The sequence below is a fragment of the Calliphora vicina genome, chromosome 4 (genome assembly GCF_958450345.1).
Source record: "Calliphora vicina chromosome 4, idCalVici1.1, whole genome shotgun sequence".
Taxonomy (NCBI): Eukaryota; Metazoa; Arthropoda; class Insecta; order Diptera; family Calliphoridae; genus Calliphora; species Calliphora vicina.
Window position 1 is genome coordinate 88,444,251 of NC_088783.1, and position 18,785 is coordinate 88,463,035.

An 18,785-nucleotide genomic window follows, 5' to 3' on the forward strand; every position below is an offset into this window, starting at 1 on the left:
TGTGGCGAAAAATACAACAAGCCCAAAAGCAAAAACAACAACAGGCAACTTTGACAGCTCAGACCTTAAACCAAAAACAAAATTGCTTGTGGTTTTTGTAAATGTTGTATTTGTTGTAGTACTGTCGCTACTTTATTAATTTACTTTGGCTCAGACCAAAGTAAATTAATAAAGTAGACTCAGTAGAACAGCTGACTATTTTTTTTACTTTGGTCTGAACTGTCAATTCACTTGTGGTTGTTGTGGCGAAAAATACAACAAGCCCAAAAGCAAAAACAACAACAGGCAACTTTGACAGCTCAGACCTTAAACCAAAAACAAAATTGCTTGTGGTTTTTGTAAATGTTGTATTTGTTGTAGTAGTGTCGCTACTTTATTAATTTACTTTGGCTCAGACCTTAAATCAAAAACAAAATTGCTTGTGGTTTTTGTAAATGTTGTAGTACTGTCGCTACTTTATTAATTTACTTTGGTCGCTACTTTATTAATTTACTTTGATGCTGTTGTTATGTGTGGTAGCTTGAGTTAAATTGATGTTAACAAGTGTCGCATTGTTAGGCAGAATAAAATTGCATAGCAGAATGAAATTGTACGCAACTGCTGAACTGTGAAAATCTGAGAACTATTATTATTTAGCATTATATATTTTTTTTTAAATATTTAGAACAAATAAGATAAGGATTTTTAAAAAATATAAATAATAAAGTGTAACACAGGAAAAAGAAATTCATAATTGGAATGAATTTTTTCCAAACTTTTTTCATTCAGAATAAGAACATGTTCTTAAATATCATTAATTTGTACATGAAGGAAATTTTTGCTTTTTTTACACAAATTTGTTGCTATTTTATAATAAATTACATTATGTAGTTCAAATATTTTTGTATAATATCCCAATATTGGCCAATATTTCTAAATGTATCGAAAAGTCTGAAACGTAAATAATATAATTAAAATTCAAAAAATGCAGTAAATTTAGCCCATATTTTCTCATTGTATAGCTGAAAATCATAAAAAAATTAAATATTTTCCAAGAAAAACTTCAAACATTTTTGAATAACATAAAAATATACTAGAAAATTTAAATAATTTTGTTCAAGACTCCTAGATTTTATTTGAAAACAAAAAATAGGGAAAACATTTCTGTGAAGTTACGCAATAAATGCCCTACACTTTTTCTTCAAATCGTTGGGCAGTTGCATTTGTTCCATTGGATCATTTTCGTAGATTTATATTTTTGTAGCAATTATGCCGCGAAATATCATTAAATCATTAAATATATTATAAACTTCACCGTTAAGGATTTATATATTAATTTAATTATATTTAATTAAACACCGTCTAATTGGCTTTGTTCATGGAGTTTTATTTTATTTAGCAATGTAATTATTAAATGACCCGTTAATAATATTCGAGCGGTTGTACCTAAGTCAGGTAGTATTTAAAATATGTATGTGAAAAACATTACATTTTTAATTCCATGAAAATTATTGGCATTTTATGGCTTATATTCCACGTACTCCTTTTTAAGTAATAATATAACAGGTAATATTACTAAATATTGTAAAATTTTCCAAAACAACATTGAAAAACCCATTGGTGTATTTTCGTATTTTTATTTTGACCTACTATATAATATAAATAAAAATTTATGTTGTATTTTTATAGTCAATTTTTTCTTATTGCACACAATAAATACTACAAATGAATTGAAATCATCTCATACAAAATATGCCTCATACATGATTTAAATGACTTGAAATTATTTTCCATGTCATCCATGCATCTGTTAATTTTTTTAATGTTGTGTGTGTTTTTTGTTTTGATATACATTGCCTTTGCGTGTTGCTGTTAAGTAGGTAAAAGAACATAACATGACATGACAAAAGCATCATGTGGCAATTGTCTTCATGTTAAACAATGCAGCTTGTGCAGGTCTTTACTGTAAGTCACTGTATGTAACTGTAAAATTGATTTAAAAAATATTAAAATATAAAAATAATGCTGGAGTTGGCCCATCGCTCAAAATTAATGAAATAATGGATGGATTTATCTATAGAGACATCTTGTTAATAATATGCCTCTTCGATGAGTTATTCAGTATGATAACGACCCCAAGCACTCTTCACATGTTGTTAAATCGTGGATAGCACAAGAAAGAGTTTCGGTAACGGAATGGCCACCACAATTACCAGATATTAAAGCATTAATAAAAAATATTATAAGCAAATGAATATTTTTGTTTACCTTTAAAAATAGTTAAAACAAAGAAAGAATAAAGAAGGTAGTCTCAATAATTTTTTTTTATTTCAAACTAGTTGACTCCCCGGCATCGCCCGGTAGCATTTACTAATGTTAGTTCGTCAATATTCTCCAACCCTGCCTGTTCTTATTTATTTGCAAATAAAATATCTAAATTTGTACTGCATGCTTTAGGGGCTTTTAACAAACACCTTAAAGTATACCGATCGACTTAGAATCACTTTCTGAGTTGAACGATGTCCGTCCGTCTGGCTGGCTGTCCATGTAAACCTTGTGCGCAGTGTACAGGTCGCAATTTTGAAGATATTTCCATAAAATTTGGTACATATAATTTTTTCGGCCCAAGGACGAAGCCTATTGAAACTGGCGGAAATCGGTCCACTATTTCACCTAGCCCCCATACAAATGTCCTCTCGAAATTGGACTTTATCGGTCATAAATGTTTAATTTATATATGTATCTACACAAGTTTCGCTCCAAATCAGTTGTATATGTATACAAAATTCATGTCACCAAATTTTGTTACGATCGGTCCATAATTAGTCATAGCTCCCATATAGACCCGCTTCCGAAAATCACTTTAACGTGCTTAAATCACTTAAAAATGTTGGTATATACACAAAATTCAACATAAATAACTTTCATATAGACATAAATCACACGACCTAATTTCATGGTGATCGCTCCCATATAAGGCCCACTTCCGAAAATCACTCAGGAATATAAATTATTGATATTTTAAAAGCAAAATATTTTTACTCATTTACTTGGTGTAGGGTATTATATGGTCGGGCTTGACCGACCATACTTTCTTACTTGTTTTTCTTTACAAACCATCTCATGTGATGACATTACATTTATGGTCACTTTTCAATACATATTTAAAAATTTTTTTAATTCAAAGTATTTAAGGCAAGGAATCCCAATATTTAACTTAATTGTATTTAATATGTGGTAGGTCATCCTTTCTGAGCAATTGCAGCATTTTAATGGCTGTGCATGGAATGGACCAGCTTTGTTGTTGGCAATTTAATGTTGAAAACTATTTAATTTCAAGTAATATAAGAAGCCGCTATAGGCCAATAAAATATACATATATTACTATCCTGAGTATTTATTTATATTTACTTATACTTATATCAAAAACTTGTACGAATGCAAATGGATCCCCAGCCAGCTAAAAAACATTAATTTAAAAAGAAATACGAAACAATAAGGTGTCCAAAAGTAGTAGCAGGAATTCTAAACAGTTATAATAGCTTAAAGGATTGTGCAAAAGTTTAATTACAAAATTTAAAAACAATGTTCCTTATTGTTTTTTAAAATTTATAGTGAGATGAATCAAGACTTATGTAATTACTAAATATGAAGAGAAATAAGCCAAAACTTTAAGTTTAAATGCGTTATTCGAGTGGGAAAAGATGCGAAGGTCAATGTAGTGTATGGGCTGGTGTGTCTGTCAAACGTCTGTTCATTGTTCATTGAACAAACAGAAAACAAAATAAACATAAAGAAACAAGGTGGCCAGATTGCCGGCGGCGCTGGTATGCTCGCGTTTGCCTGGCTGGGAACTCGCCGGAGGGGGTGGTCCTTGCCAGCAATCCGGATCGAAAACACACACTATCACAAAAATCATACCAGCAAAAGTATATTTAAGTTAAAGGGGCTCGAAGTAGTTTCTCTTGTCCTTTTTCTCTTTCCTTTATTTCCCTGCGTACCTATCTACCGAACAATTTCTTCTCCTGGCTGATGTTGTTGCCAGGAGATAACCCACCCACTCGGGATTGAATCCCGCCATGACATCCTATCGTAAGAATGTCCCAAACTTTCCCCGCAAACAATACCTTCCCTACTTACCGCCGCGTTTACTGAAATTTAGTAAATCATTTTAAAAAAAAAACTTGAAAAATAGCAATTTCATTTAAACATTATAAAAGTTTCGGTTTATTAATAAAGAATGAATTTATACAAACAAAAAATGAATTATTAACAAAATTTACTTTAGAAATAAAAATGTACAAAAATTTTGTTTTTGTTTAAAAATTTCAAATTTTAGCATTAAGATTCAGTTTTAAAAATTTAGCTTTAAGATTTTAGTTTTAAATTTTAAATTTAAGATTTTAGTTTTAAATTTTAAATTTAAGATTTTAGTTTTTAATTTTCTTTTCTTAGATTTTAGTTTTAAATTTTAATTTTTTTTTGCTTTTAGTTTAATTTAATAAAATTTCTTTTAATAATAATAATTTATAATGTATCTTTTTAAATCTAGCGTTACTGCTTTCCCGCTCTATTCCCTGGCGGCCAACTAATTTTGCGGAAGAATCTCCCGGGTGAGGATAGGGTAGATGGATATTTCCTGTCAGTGACGTGTCTAAATGTCTAAGTGGTTCGAGGTACTATTAATATTTAGGATTCTCTAATTCCTTTTATTTATTTATTTATTTATTTATATATATTTATTTATAAAATTTTTTTTTTGTATAGGAGAATTACCTATATAAGATTTAGGAAAATCTTGGGTTAATTAACCTCGCGACTCACTGTTCCCTAGGCCAGAGCTCTAACCTAACTCGCGCACGCGTGGTTAAGGTTCACACGCGGGATGGACTTTGCGATACTTAAGACTTCCTATTTTTTTATATAAATATCTCACTAATCACCTTTTTTTTTTTCGCACTTTTTTATAAAAAAAAAAGAGAACACTTTTTTATTCCATGATAATTCATTACACTTACCTTCCATTTCCGGAACCACCTTAATCGATAGTCCACCAGCTTATCTGGAACAGTACCTGAAAAATTTCCAAAAGATTTATTAGAATTTATTTAATTTTTTTATTATTTGTTCCTTAATTTTACTTACCGGTTAAATCTGCTCAGATTCACCATCTTCAGAATCGGCCATTGAAATTCTTCTGGTCCAAGGCAGCCAACATTGTCCCTGTAAAGAAAAATGTTTGGTTGTGTTAGTTAGCAACACCACTAATAAATTTCAATTTGTACAACACTTTCACTTACCTTATTCAAAATCTCCATAAATGGCCTTCAATCTCCAGCAGAACCTAAAAAGAAACAAAAGGAATAATTATTTTATTATTTTAAATAAATTAAATGAATATTTTTTTTCTATTAACAAGACATTATTAAAAAAAAAATATTCATTTAATTTATTTAAAATAATAAAATAATTATTCCTTTTGTTTCTTTTTAGGTTCTGCTGGAGATTGAAGGCCATTTATGGAGATTTTGAATAAGGTAAGTGAAAGTGTTGTACAAATTGAAATTTATTAGTGGTGTTGCTAACTAACACAACCAAACATTTTTCTTTACAGGGACAATGTTGGCTGCCTTGGACCAGAAGAATTTCAATGGCCGATTCTGAAGATGGTGAATCTGAGCAGATTTAACCGGTAAGTAAAATTAAGGAACAAATAATAAAAAAATTAAATAAATTCTAATAAATCTTTTGGAAATTTTTCAGGTACTGTTCCAGATAAGCTGGTGGACTATCGATTAAGGTGGTTCCGGAAATGGAAGGTAAGTGTAATGAATTATCATGGAATAAAAAAGTGTTCTCTTTTTTTTTTATAAAAAAGTGCGAAAAATAAAAATGTGGTTCGGGTTTATATAAAAAAAATTTGGTTATAGTGTGTGCGAAAAGTGAGTAATCCGTAAAATCGTTTTCTGGTAAAAATATTTTTAACATCTTTAATAATAATTAAAAAAAAAATTCGTTAAATAAAGACGATTTAATCGGAATCTACGATGAGTGATAAAAAAAGAAAATTTAGAATAAAAATTGGAACAAAAAAAAAATTTAATTGGAAATACAGTGCTTGATAAAAGTTTGTGTTAATAAAAAAAATTTAAAATAATCTTATGAAAATTAAACTATTGAGTGATTTGAAACTGTTGAATAAAAAAAAACATAAATAAAAATTGAATTTTATAATTTACAGTGGCGACTAAAATTTGTGAAACGGATAAAAAAACTGAATAAAATTTAAAAATTAAATAAGTGAACTCTGTGATCAAAAATAATGGGATAACTGGAAAATTATTAATATAGTGTGCGACGAAAGTAATTGCTCAAATATTTTAATTGTTCATATAAAAAAAAAGGAAATGTTGAGAGTGAAAATAAATTTTATGAAAATTTAATTCCTATATGGAAATTAATGTGAACTGTGGCCATAACCATTTAGTAACCAATCCAAAAGAAAAATTATTAAAGAAAACTTAAAAAAAAATATCAAACCGATCCTAAATGGGTAAAATAAAAGAAAAGTGAAAATAAAATTATTTCTCCAATTATAATATCTTTTGTTTTAATTCAAAATTAATAATTTTATAAATTTTCTTTTACTTTCAGCTAATAAAATTCAATTGGACCTGGGATTTGGCCTTGGTTAGCTGCTTCCGTTCAGGAAAGGCAAGTAATAAAACTAAATAATAACAAATGAAAGATAATTTTATTAACTTTATTAATTCACGACTTAATCGCAGGAAATTTGGTAGAAATGTAAGGACTAAGTTCACCAAAGCTCATAGACTAAGGTCTAGAGACTTTGGCAAGAAATACCCCTTACCATTTCTCCGGAAAATAAAAGTAAAAATATTCAAAAATAAAATTATTTTGGAAAACAAAAAAAATAAAGTATAATTTTCTAAAAGGAATAATAAATAAAAATGGTTTGATTTTAGCTTGGAATTCAATTTGTCCTTTTAGAAAATTATAACAAAAACTAAAATAACTTATCTTAACTAATTATATCTTATCTATCTTCCACAGGCTACAAATTCAGATGGGACCTGGACCGGAAAACTAAATATGAAATAATTTGGACCAAATTATGATTCAAAAAGGTAAGTACTAAATAATGCTGAAGTTAGCTAAATCATTTGATTAGATATTGTAAATGAATTGTATCATTAAAACTTAATTTAGACCAAATACTAATTGTTTTGTTTTTCCTATTACAGGTGTTGGTAACAATTCGTATTTCCTACAGAAAAACAGCGAGACTGAGGAAGAAGCAACGCACTGAGGAAAAGATCCCTGTCAGCGAGAATAAAATCGGTGAGTGAAAAATTTAAATTGCTATTATTAACATCTAATTTTAAATTATTCTGTTTAGTCTAACAGTAGATTTAGTATTTAAATTAGATTTAAAAACAAATTGGATATATTGCCTTATTTCGTGATCGTTAAGATCATAATGTTTTCCATTAGAAACTAAACTATTTTGCCAGGAATGGTTCATGTTGTGAGAACAAATCACAGTATTGTTAGATTCATCCAATAACAAGTAAGCCACGTATTTCTTTACGAGATGCTTGTTGGGTAAACGTCGCGAATTGCTCCCGTTCCTTTAATATAAAAAAAATCAGATCAACATACTAGATGACTAACGATTCCCAGCTCTTAATGGCATAGTTCCCCAGAGTGTTAACGGAATTGCATCAATAGTGTGTTGACAGTCACAACTGTGATAAAGGATTAAATTGGTTTCGGTGAGCATGGCGACGTACTACTTGTTACTGCGTAAATCCACCGCAACTGGTAATTGTTTCACAACAACCATCTGGTCACAAATTTCTAAAAAAAAAAACACAACAACAAAAATAGCAAAATATTAATTAAAATAAAATCTAATGAGGCAAAATAAAGAAAAATGTAGTCATTTAACTAGAGTTTTGTGTAAAAAAAAGGTATTTACTAACCACTCAAAAAAAAATTGACAATACGTTTTTGTATTTGATAGAGTTAGGTATTGGGACTGAAAGGTTGGGACTAAGACCACCAAAGAACTTGAACCTATTGTTTCAAGTCTTTGGCGTGAAATACCCCCAACATTTTCCCCTGAAGGTCTTCCACCTCGTACAGACTATTACCTATAGGCTTGACAATTCGACATTTTAAAAATTTTCGGGCTAGTTTGGCGTTAAAATTATTTTTAAAATCACTTTGCTGGAAGTTGCGGCGATAAACTTCTTGACCTGGTATGAATTTGACTTGACGGCAACGGATATTGTAGGACTTCTCGTTTTTCAGGTACGCCTTATGCAGATTCTCGCGAATTTTCTGCCGTACTAGATCCATTTTTACGGGTTTTGGTACTATGTCGATTTCCGGATCATGAAGACATTGTAGTTTTCTAGCGAGCTTATATACACTTCCGTGCGAAATCATGTTCATGCCGAACAGTGCAAAGTACGGTGTAACTCCAATAGACGTTTGGACTGACGAACGCAACGAAAACTCAATTTCGGATAGGTACTTATCCCATTCAGTGTGATCCTGTTGTATATATGACCGAATTGCGGACAGAATCGACTGGTTTACACGCTCTGAAGCGTTCGCCTGTGGTGAATGAATGGCTGTTTTTACGTGTTTAACGCCAAAGTTTATAACCATTTCCTTGAAATCCTTGCCCACGAACTGTTTACCGTTATCAGATAGAATCGTCTCTGGGGTACCAAACTTGAAGAATACTTCAGATATAAGGAACTTAATTACGTTTTTAGAATTTGCCTTGGTCATAGCTTTAAGTAGGACGTATTTGGTCAAGTGGTCTAGCACGATAAAAATGAAAGTATTTCCGTTCTTTGACCGCGGATACGGACCCAAAAAATCGATGAATAACTTTTGGAACGGTCGTTCCGACTGAGATTCAGTTCCCATTGGTGGTCGTAAGATGGTGTTAGAGGGTTTGGTTTCTCGACAGGTTTGACAATTTGACACGAACGTGCGGATATGTGCATTCTGGTTGGGCCAGTAAAAGTATTCTTTGACCCTTCGAAGCGTCTTCCCAAATCCTCCGTGCGCAGCCTGAGGTGGATTGTGGCACTTGGCAATTATGTCTTGGGTTAATTCGAGCGGGACCCAAAGTTTCCAAGCGAAGTCCTCGTTTATCGGGACTCCATCGTAAGGCAAAACTCGTTTGTAGACCAAATCGTCTACTACCTTCAAATCTGGTAAACGTTCTGCATTTTCTTGGATTGTGGCGATTAATTCCAGGTAACTTTGTTCTTTAAAATACTTGGAATCAAAACTTATAATGTTGTTTACCTCCGTAGAAAGCTCCTCCATGTCATACCTCGACAAGGTGTCGGGTACTATATTTTTAGAACCTGGCCTGTGTTCGACGTTGAAGGCAAATGACTGAAGATGCAAGCTCCATCTGGCAAGTCGACCGCTCAAGTCTTTGTGAGACATTAGCCATTTAAGGCTGCTGTGGTCAGTAATGACTGTAAAGGGCATCAACTCGATGTAAGGCCTAAATTTTTTAATGGCCATTACTACGGCCAAACACTCTCTCTCTGTGACCGAATAGTTCTTCTGAGCGCTGGTCAATTTATGAGAAAAAAAAGCGATGGGATGCTCTCCGTCGTCTTCGTCCTTTTGAAATAAGACAGCTCCCAATCCAAGATCCGAGGCATCACACTGCACATAAAAGTGCTTGTTAAAATTGGGATGAGTGAGCACTGGTGCGGTTGTTAGGGCTGTTTTCAGTCTATCGAAGGCTTCTCTGGCATCATCGGGAAAGTTGAACGTTTTTCCTTTCTTAAGGGTGTTGAAGATAGGAGTAGAAATCGTCGCGTAGTCTGGGATGAAGCGCCTGTACCAGCCAGTAGCTCCCATGAAACTCCTGACCTGCCTAGCGGTTTTCGGGTAAGTAAATTTTAAAATCGTTTCTACTTTCTCTGGGTCTGGTCTTAATTTACCCCCTCCCACTATATAACCTAGGTACCTCAACTCTTTGAAGCAGAACTTAGATTTCCCTACATTTATGGTCAGCCCTGCCGAATCCAAACAATGCGCTACTCGATCCAGCAATTCCAGGTGGGTTTTAAAGTCCGGAGATACGATCAAAAGATCGTCTAGATAGACAAAGACTCTATCACGAAGTGCTGAGGGGATCACTTTATCCATCAGACGGCATAACCTTTGGGCTGCATTACACAACCCGAAAGGCATTACCGTAAAATGGTAAAGTGGTCGTCCTGGCACCGTAAATGCAGTCTTTTCTCTACTAGACGCATCTAGTGGTATCTGCCAGAATGCGTCTTTAAGATCTACGCTTGATATAAAATATGTGTCCCCTAACCGGCTGAGAAGACCTTCGATGTGCGGCAGAGGATAGGCGTCTTTAATCGTGAGGGCATTCAGCTTACGAGCGTCCAAGCACAAACGGTTCTTCTCGCCCCTACGGACGAGAGTAACCGGATGGCTCCAAGGGCTCTCGCTTTGCTCAATGACCCCAAGATTAAGCATCCTATCAAGTTCTGCGTACATCAACTTCTGCACAGCTGGTGAGACCGGATAATGCTTGTCCTTAACTGGAATCGCGTCGCGAGTGTCGATTGTATGAGATTCGAGGGAAGTCTGACCAAGTCCCTTCTTCGTAAAACATGGAAATTTCGCTACGATGACATCTAATGACGCATTCTGACTCGGAGTGAGTATATGTGTCTTAAATTTATCATTCGTTTCTTCGGACTCCGGACAGAGATTGACATCATTAGTTGTTAGGCTACACAAATTAGGAAATAAACCAAAACTTCGCATGAAGTCTACACCTAAAAATAGTGGTCTATTTAGAGAAGGCACCAAATAAAAAGTGATCTCTTGTGTCCTATTATTAAAATTTATTTCGACCCTTACACGACCTACTATTTTGTGAGGACTACCATCAGCTGTTTTAATGTGTGATGAAAAATTTAAAATTTGTATACCTGTGTTCTCGAGAAACTCCAGGCACCCTTTACCTAAACATGAGACAGTGGCTCCACTGTCTAAAAGACCTTCTATGGGTACGCCATTAATGGGTATCTTCAGATAAAAACGGGCGTCTTCACCCTCATATAGACTAGTAGACATAATTTCATTTTTAATTTTCCTCCTAATCTTATACCTAATCCTAGCTTTCTGTATTTTACTAGAGACCTGACCGAAAATCCTAGATTTAGCTTCGTTATATTCACGAATTCTCTGATGGAGTGGTTTGATAACGTGAACTCGTGGCTTTTCGTCCTTAGGTAGCGGACGTTGCGGACTTACTAAAATTTCAGTAGGCCTAAACTTATCACTATCAGAGAACACCGGGATTAGGTTTGGGTTGAACGAGTCTCCCCCGTTTGGGACTCGCCCCCCTTCAGGTTTCCCTGACATTTAGGGCAATTAGGTGTCACTACATTGTCCCGACCACATTTAAAACAGAATACGCGCCTATTAGTTGAAGGACAATCCATAAAGCTATGGCCTGGTTGCTTGCAATTCCATCATGTATAACGGCTGCTGGTGGCCATTGCATCTATCTCGAGGATTGGTATAGGTGTTTCATCACTGAACTGTAGTTCATGCACGCGAGCGGGTGTAAGAGTTCTTGACTGGAATGACTGCCTCTGGGTATTTATCAAATTTTCGGCTCTTTTTGCCTGTTGACAGAAATCATTCAGACTGTCAGTTCTAACAGCGAATAGCAAATGGGATAGAGATGGCTTCAAGTTGCTTTTCATAATCTCGACCAAGTCTCTTTCCGAATAGGGATTCCGTTGCTGGTTCCTCAGCCTCATTACAGCATTGTAAAAACTCTCGAAATTCTCCTGAGGCATTTGGCGACGATCCATAATTTGTTTTTGCAATTGGAACTCACTACCATACCTCCTGAATTGTGTGAGAAATGCTCCCACGAGCTCGTCCCAGGACTGTATCGTACTCAGCTTACGTAAGGTCCAGTACCAATCCAGCGCCTGACCTTCCAAAAGGGTATGGAAACATCTTAAGAGATCATTAAAAGCGCAATTATAATCTTGCCTCAACACATCTACTCGAAAAATGAAGTCTTCGGCACTCATTGATCTCGAAGTACCATCGAATTTAATCCCCCATTTCGATACATCCACTTTGCGTTGGATGGTAAACTCGCCTTCGGTTGGCCAACTAGGCGCCTGCGAAGACTGAACTGGATTGACAGTCGGTGTTCCATGACTCGGTTGCGTATTGGCGGCATTGCTTTGAGGAAAATTACGTGGTGGCTGAATGTTATTACCGGGTATGTAAGAATGAGTTTGTTGTTGTTGTTGATTTATTAAATTATCTTGTTGTCCAGCAGGAAAAAGTGGTACGGCAGTTTGTGGACCAGGTGTTGACGGGATCGCGCGAGATACGGCATTCGCAATTTCTTGTTGCATATCTGTTCGCAACAACTGCATTTGTCGCTGTAGTTCCTCCCGCATAAAAGTAAACATATCTCCTGTGGCTGGCATATTATTTGCCGGTTGAGGAGCTACAGGTGGCATAACCGAACGGTACTGCACCGTTCTAGCAGTGATGTTGCTGTACTCAGGTGGCGTTATAGTGTCGTTAGATAGGACATTATTGACAGGTTGAGGAACTGGAGGCGGGTTACTACCACGATATTCCTCCTGTACATGTCTGGCGGCGGCACTACTGTAGTCTGGCGAAGTTATGGTACTATTCGAAATGGCCGATTCATTGAAGAATCCTGAACGTTCCTGCGCCATTGAGATGAATTGCTGAACTGCTGGAGTTACTGTTGGTGTTCTTGTAGCCGTAGTCGTGATCGTGTTCGCGATGGTATACACCGGAAGTGTAGAAGAAACTGTAGTTCCTACGGTAGTTCTATTTGTATTTTCCATATTAGATTTAGCCGAACGAGTTAAAACCATTACTACTTGTCTAATTAGATATAGATAAAGATCTAGTACGAGGAATAACCAAATGAAACAAATCAAAATGATAAAACCACAATGTTGATTATTTGTATAGAACGCTAGTAAAAAAAAATATATTTATCTAACAGATAAATATCAAACAAGATACTAATAGAAATCTCCTCCTCTTAAAAAACTAGACGTATAAATCTTAACAAAGAAAAGGTTAAAACTCAAAATGGAAAAGAAGATTCAAAACTTAATCTTGTGAACGGCGATGTTTTTCGGGTAAGTAATGTTTGCAGGTAAAGTGTATAGAAATTGTTCGAAGATATGTACTAATTGTTTTTCTATTGGTTTCAGGAAATGGAAAAAGTAAATGGATAAATAAAAAAAAAGGTAGTATTTGTTCTACCGCAGCTCAAATTTCAAGGGGCATCTAGAAGATTGGTGTTGAAAACCCAGTACGCCTAGGACTACCCTATCTATTTTACCGCAGACAAAACGTGAGTTTAAATAAAACAAATACTAATAATCGTATCTATTAAGGGTGGCTGCCTATGCTATTCTTTCCTCCCAACTTGAGCATTCTCGCTTTTGCTACAGAAAGCTAACACGAGAGCCTCAAGTTGCTTGGAAAGAACAGGCTGAAGAATCTATCATCCCGCATGACTATAGCGTACACACCAAACGTCGCAACGCGAACCAGACTAGATTGTCCAGATGTTCGGGACTTACGTTGGTGTGCACCACATTAGCCATGCACGATGATAGATTCCCATCTATTGTAAAGTAAAAAAAAACGAAAAGGAAAAAAAATAAATAACTATTTGTCTGACGACGTCGCTGCAGTTAGGGACTCTTGTTATGACCTAACAGGACTTACGTAGTCTTGACTAAATAGCATTAAGGACTAACTAGATTAGGCTATGGACCTACTTCGGGCCCCACGTTGGGCGCCATTTATGTAGTGTATGGGCTGGTGTGTCTGTCAAACGTCTGTTCATTGTTCATTGAACAAACAGAAAACAAAATAAACATAAAGAAACAAGGTGGCCAGATTGCCGGCGGCGCTGGTATGCTCGCGTTTGCCTGGCTGGGAACTCGCCGGAGGGGGTGGTCCTTGCCAGCAATCCGGATCGAAAACACACACTATCACAAAAATCATACCAGCAAAAGTATATTTAAGTTAAAGGGGCTCGAAGTAGTTTCTCTTGTCCTTTTTCTCTTTCCTTTATTTCCCTGCGTACCTATCTACCGAACAATTTCTTCTCCTGGCTGATGTTGTTGCCAGGAGATAACCCACCCACTCGGGATTGAATCCCGCCATGACATCCTATCGTAAGAATGTCCCAAACTTTCCCCGCAAACAATACCTTCCCTACTTACCGCCGCGTTTACTGAAATTTAGTAAATCATTTTAAAAAAAAAACTTGAAAAATAGCAATTTCATTTAAACATTATAAAAGTTTCGGTTTATTAATAAAGAATGAATTTATACAAACAAAAAATGAATTATTAACAAAATTTACTTTAGAAATAAAAATGTACAAAAATTTTGTTTTTGTTTAAAAATTTCAAATTTTAGCATTAAGATTCAGTTTTAAAAATTTAGCTTTAAGATTTTAGTTTTAAATTTTAAATTTAAGATTTTAGTTTTAAATTTTAAATTTAAGATTTTAGTTTTTAATTTTCTTTTCTTAGATTTTAGTTTTAAATTTTAATTTTTTTTTGCTTTTAGTTTAATTTAATAAAATTTCTTTTAATAATAATAATTTATAATGTATCTTTTTAAATCTAGCGTTACTGCTTTCCCGCTCTATTCCCTGGCGGCCAACTAATTTTGCGGAAGAATCTCCCGGGTGAGGATAGGGTAGATGGATATTTCCTGTCAGTGACGTGTCTAAATGTCTAAGTGGTTCGAGGTACTATTAATATTTAGGATTCTCTAATTCCTTTTATTTATTTATTTATTTATATATATTTATTTATAAAATTTTTTTTTTGTATAGGAGAATTACCTATATAAGATTTAGGAAAATCTTGGGTTAATTAACCTCGCGACTCACTGTTCCCTAGGCCAGAGCTCTAACCTAACTCGCGCACGCGTGGTTAAGGTTCACACGCGGGATGGACTTTGCGATACTTAAGACTTCCTATTTTTTTATATAAATATCTCACTAATCACCTTTTTTTTTTATTTTATAAATATTTCTTTTTTTTTCTTATTTTCTTAAAGAAAAGGAACCGAATTGAACGTCCGTCTATATGTCCCGGTGTATTTTACTGTACTTCGTCGGAATATCACCAAATATACCCTAGCACCCCAGGCGTGGTGGTGCTAATGCTGCTGTTCCCACGATGGATGGAGTCCTGTTGAAGTGGCTGGCGGTTTCTTAGTTTTTTTTTTTTTAATTCTTTAGTTTTAAAATCATTTAGTTTCAAGATTATTTACTTTTAAGATCATTTATGAATTTTTCTTCTTTTTAACTTCCAAATAAAAAAAATTTACTTCAAAAATATAAAAATTGTTAAATAAATTTGCGCCACGAACTCCACCTTCTTCCTTCTTTGGCCAGTACGATTAAAAAAAGAACGAATTTCACTATCTTTCCTTCCTCGAAACCTATCTTTTTTAAGAAAATGGCCGAGATTTTTATTTCAGCCATCTAAATTATATATTCTTTTCATTTGTTATTGTTTACAATCTTTCCAATTGTCAAAACACAAAAAAAACTTTAAAACAAAACCCTTTTGTCATCATCAATTCATTATTAGCTCTTCTTCTTTTTTCTAGTAGCTTTTGTCTACAGGGTGCACACTACATCAATTGGTAAATAATTCCAATACCGAGCAACTCTAACAACAAAAGACCGTTCAAAGATATTATATCTAATTCTCGGAATTATAATCTGAGAGTTTCTTGTCAAGTGAGTAAAGGAAAATCTTGAGCAAAGTTGAATAATTGCAACATACTATACAAGAAATAGATGACCGAAACTAATACACACAAAATATGTTTACCAACACATTTACACATTGCAAATGCATTGTTGATGGAAATATCCATCATCATTGACCAATGTATGTTGCAGAGTTGCATTTTTGACATATTTTGACGTTAAAAAGTAAATCCCCGAAAAGTTTACATTTATTTTTATAAATTTGTGTGTCGTGCTGAAGACACACAACTTTTTTTTATTTAAAAATTAAATATATTTAATTTTTAAATAAAAAAAAGTTCCAAAAATGTATATTTACGAAAGAAGAAAGATTGGGTAAATGGACAAAATAGCTCACAACAATAGACACAAATATAACATATATATTATCAACATGACCTTCAAAAGATAGTCGGTCATCAATATATAAGCCCATACATTTAAACCGAGCGACGAACGAAACACTTAATAGAGACATTTAAACTAGAAGAATGATACCCAGATCCACCAAAAAGCATTGTCTTAGTTTTGGAGTGGTTTATGGGTAATGAATTTCGAACAGACAAATGAGAAAATCGCTCAAGATTAAAATTAATACTCGACTCAAGAACATCAACATTATCTTGATCAGAACTAAATAATAGGAGGGTATCATTTAAATTTTATTTTTTTTCGAATAAATTTAATTCTTGGTAATCTATATTCTACATGAATACTCAGCTGAGAAAAATATATTCATATTAAGGAGCTCATTTAAAAAAAAAAACATGTTTTTAAATACAACACATTTGTTAAAGAAGTACTGGAACATTTTTTTCCAAACGTTTGGTAGGAGATACTAAAAAATGGAGATCGGTTTTTAAAAAATCGAAATGAGAATGAGTGATCGAAAATTAAATTTTAGATTTTCATTCCATTCACTAGTCTTCAAGCTTAGTGAATATAAGAGAATCGATTATATTTCTACTAATATATTGTATTAATATGTTACATTCATATTAAGGAGCTCATATATTGTATTAATATGTTACAATCTACTTTATAATACATTTTAGTAAAATGAGTTTTAAAATAAAGCAACAAAAAAGTAAAAAAAATACCAATTTGGTTATAAATAACAAAAACAGCAACGTTGATTGTGAACATTATTTTAAAAATACTGCCCTTATGCGGTTAGTATGATTCATATAAATGTACATACATATTCGTATTAAAAAATACACTTTATTATCTGTTTATGGCAAAATATGTTCATGGATAACTTGTAATTACTATATTTGACGTGTTTATATTATTGTTATGATACCAAACTCCACCATTCTCATGCTTATCTTCATCCAAATCATGCATTTGTGATTCTCGTTTTGTGACATTTTCAATATCAGATTCACTCATATATTTTGGGGTAGTTATACCAAAAAAACTTGCTAAGCCTTCGCCTACATAATCTATTCCATTTAGAAAACGGTTTCCCATTTGATATGCTTGGTACTTTATGCGAGGTCCTAAAGGAAGAGACGCCTTTAACTTATATGGATTAGTACTTGGTTGAATTTAAATAGAATTGTATTTTACAATTACTTACGATATCAATGTCTACATTCATACTTTTGTCTGTTATATCAGGTCCAATATCTTCTCCATCACTCTCGGAAAGCTCTTCCATAATACCATCGCTGAAGTACAAAATTCGTTTGGACTTTTGTAATTCAAGTGCCGTTATGTTATCGCATTCAGTCTTTTCGTCGCTATTGTTACTTGTATCCATTGCGTTATTTATAGTAATATTATAATACTATTATCTAAAGTATTTTTTTTATAATCAAATAGTATTGAAAAAATCAATTTCGACTAACGCATTTGTCATTTGTTTACAACTGCACCAATCATGTTTTGTGTTGCAACAAGGGAGAAAAAATATAGAGAAAAACACATAGAGTGGACACTAAAAAAATCAAACCAAGGCGAATCTATACAAGGTGGTGGCAGTTCTACAAAAACAACAATACGTGTTAACAAATGTCAAAAAACAAAAATAAAAAATTAAACAAATGTACATTAGGCTGGGTCGATTTATATGGAGGATCAAAAAGGAAAAAATCGTATAGCCACAAAGTATACTTTGTCGCTATTTGAAACGCAATCTACGAAAATTCTAAGAAAGTTTCCCCAAGAAACCATAGGTCAAAATCAAATCCTATCTTGCGCATTTCGTATTTTATCCAATGATATCAAAGTATATACACAGTATATGTACGTTTCTGCTATACGATTTTTCGTGAAAAAATCGATCCACCCTAATGTACATATTAACACTTAATGTAGTGTAGATAATTGAATATATGTATAAAATAAATATTTTGTTAATAAGAATAGAATATGTAGATATTTAAATATAAAAAACAGGCTTTGACAATTGCGAAAAAAAAAAGTTATCAGCTGTTTGACTGACTACACCTTGTATAAATTCGAATTGATACCCGTGTTGTCAAGGCGTATTTATCAAGGTGACAGCAGTGGCGAATTGAAATAAATACAGGCGAATTCATTTATTTTTTATATATGGAGTTTGACATAATGGCGTTCCGGCGAATATTTTTTATATATGCAGTTTGACATTATCGCGTGGTAGTTCTGTAATCAGCTGTTCTCGTGAGGTCACCTAATTAGATTCGCCTTGGTGACAGCAGTGGTGAATTGAAATAAATACAGGCGAATTCATTTATTTTTTATTTATGGAGTTTGACATGTTGGCGTTCCGGCGAATATTTTTTATTTATGTAATTTGACATTATCGGGTGCTTATTCTTTAATCAGGAATTAGCTGTGCTGCCGAATTCGTCTTGGCCCTCACTACTCAATTATCTACACCATGGTGTAATCAAGGGGAATTCATACAAGG

At 33.6% G+C, this 18,785-nt stretch overlaps 1 protein-coding gene and 3 long non-coding RNA genes across 4 annotated transcripts; 2 read left to right on the forward strand and 2 right to left on the reverse strand.

Moving 5' to 3' along the window:
* Positions 1 to 4,983: 4,983 nt before the first annotated feature.
* On the reverse strand, positions 4,984 to 5,373 carry LOC135959154 (uncharacterized). The gene is made up of 3 exons (XR_010576508.1): positions 5,280 to 5,373; positions 5,125 to 5,202; positions 4,984 to 5,053 (listed from the first exon to the last, which is right to left on the reverse strand). It is a non-coding gene; the product is annotated as an uncharacterized LOC135959154 (long non-coding RNA).
* Positions 5,374 to 5,411: 38 nt separating this feature from the next.
* LOC135959155 (uncharacterized) lies at positions 5,412 to 5,942 on the forward strand. Its single transcript, XR_010576509.1, has 3 exons — positions 5,412 to 5,516; positions 5,594 to 5,671; positions 5,743 to 5,942. It is a non-coding gene; the product is annotated as an uncharacterized LOC135959155 (long non-coding RNA).
* Positions 5,943 to 6,313: 371 nt separating this feature from the next.
* LOC135958801 (uncharacterized) lies at positions 6,314 to 7,303 on the forward strand. Its single transcript, XR_010576456.1, has 3 exons — positions 6,314 to 6,693; positions 7,054 to 7,127; positions 7,245 to 7,303. It is a non-coding gene; the product is annotated as an uncharacterized LOC135958801 (long non-coding RNA).
* A 9,745-nt stretch (positions 7,304 to 17,048) lies between these two features.
* LOC135958800 (protein FAM177B) lies at positions 17,049 to 17,822 on the reverse strand. The gene is made up of 2 exons (XM_065509700.1): positions 17,469 to 17,822; positions 17,049 to 17,404 (listed from the first exon to the last, which is right to left on the reverse strand). The coding sequence occupies exons 1-2, from the start codon at positions 17,649 to 17,651 to the stop codon at positions 17,135 to 17,137; spliced, it is 453 nt and encodes a 150-aa protein (XP_065365772.1). The 5' UTR covers positions 17,652 to 17,822; the 3' UTR covers positions 17,049 to 17,134.
* Positions 17,823 to 18,785: the final 963 nt, after the last annotated feature.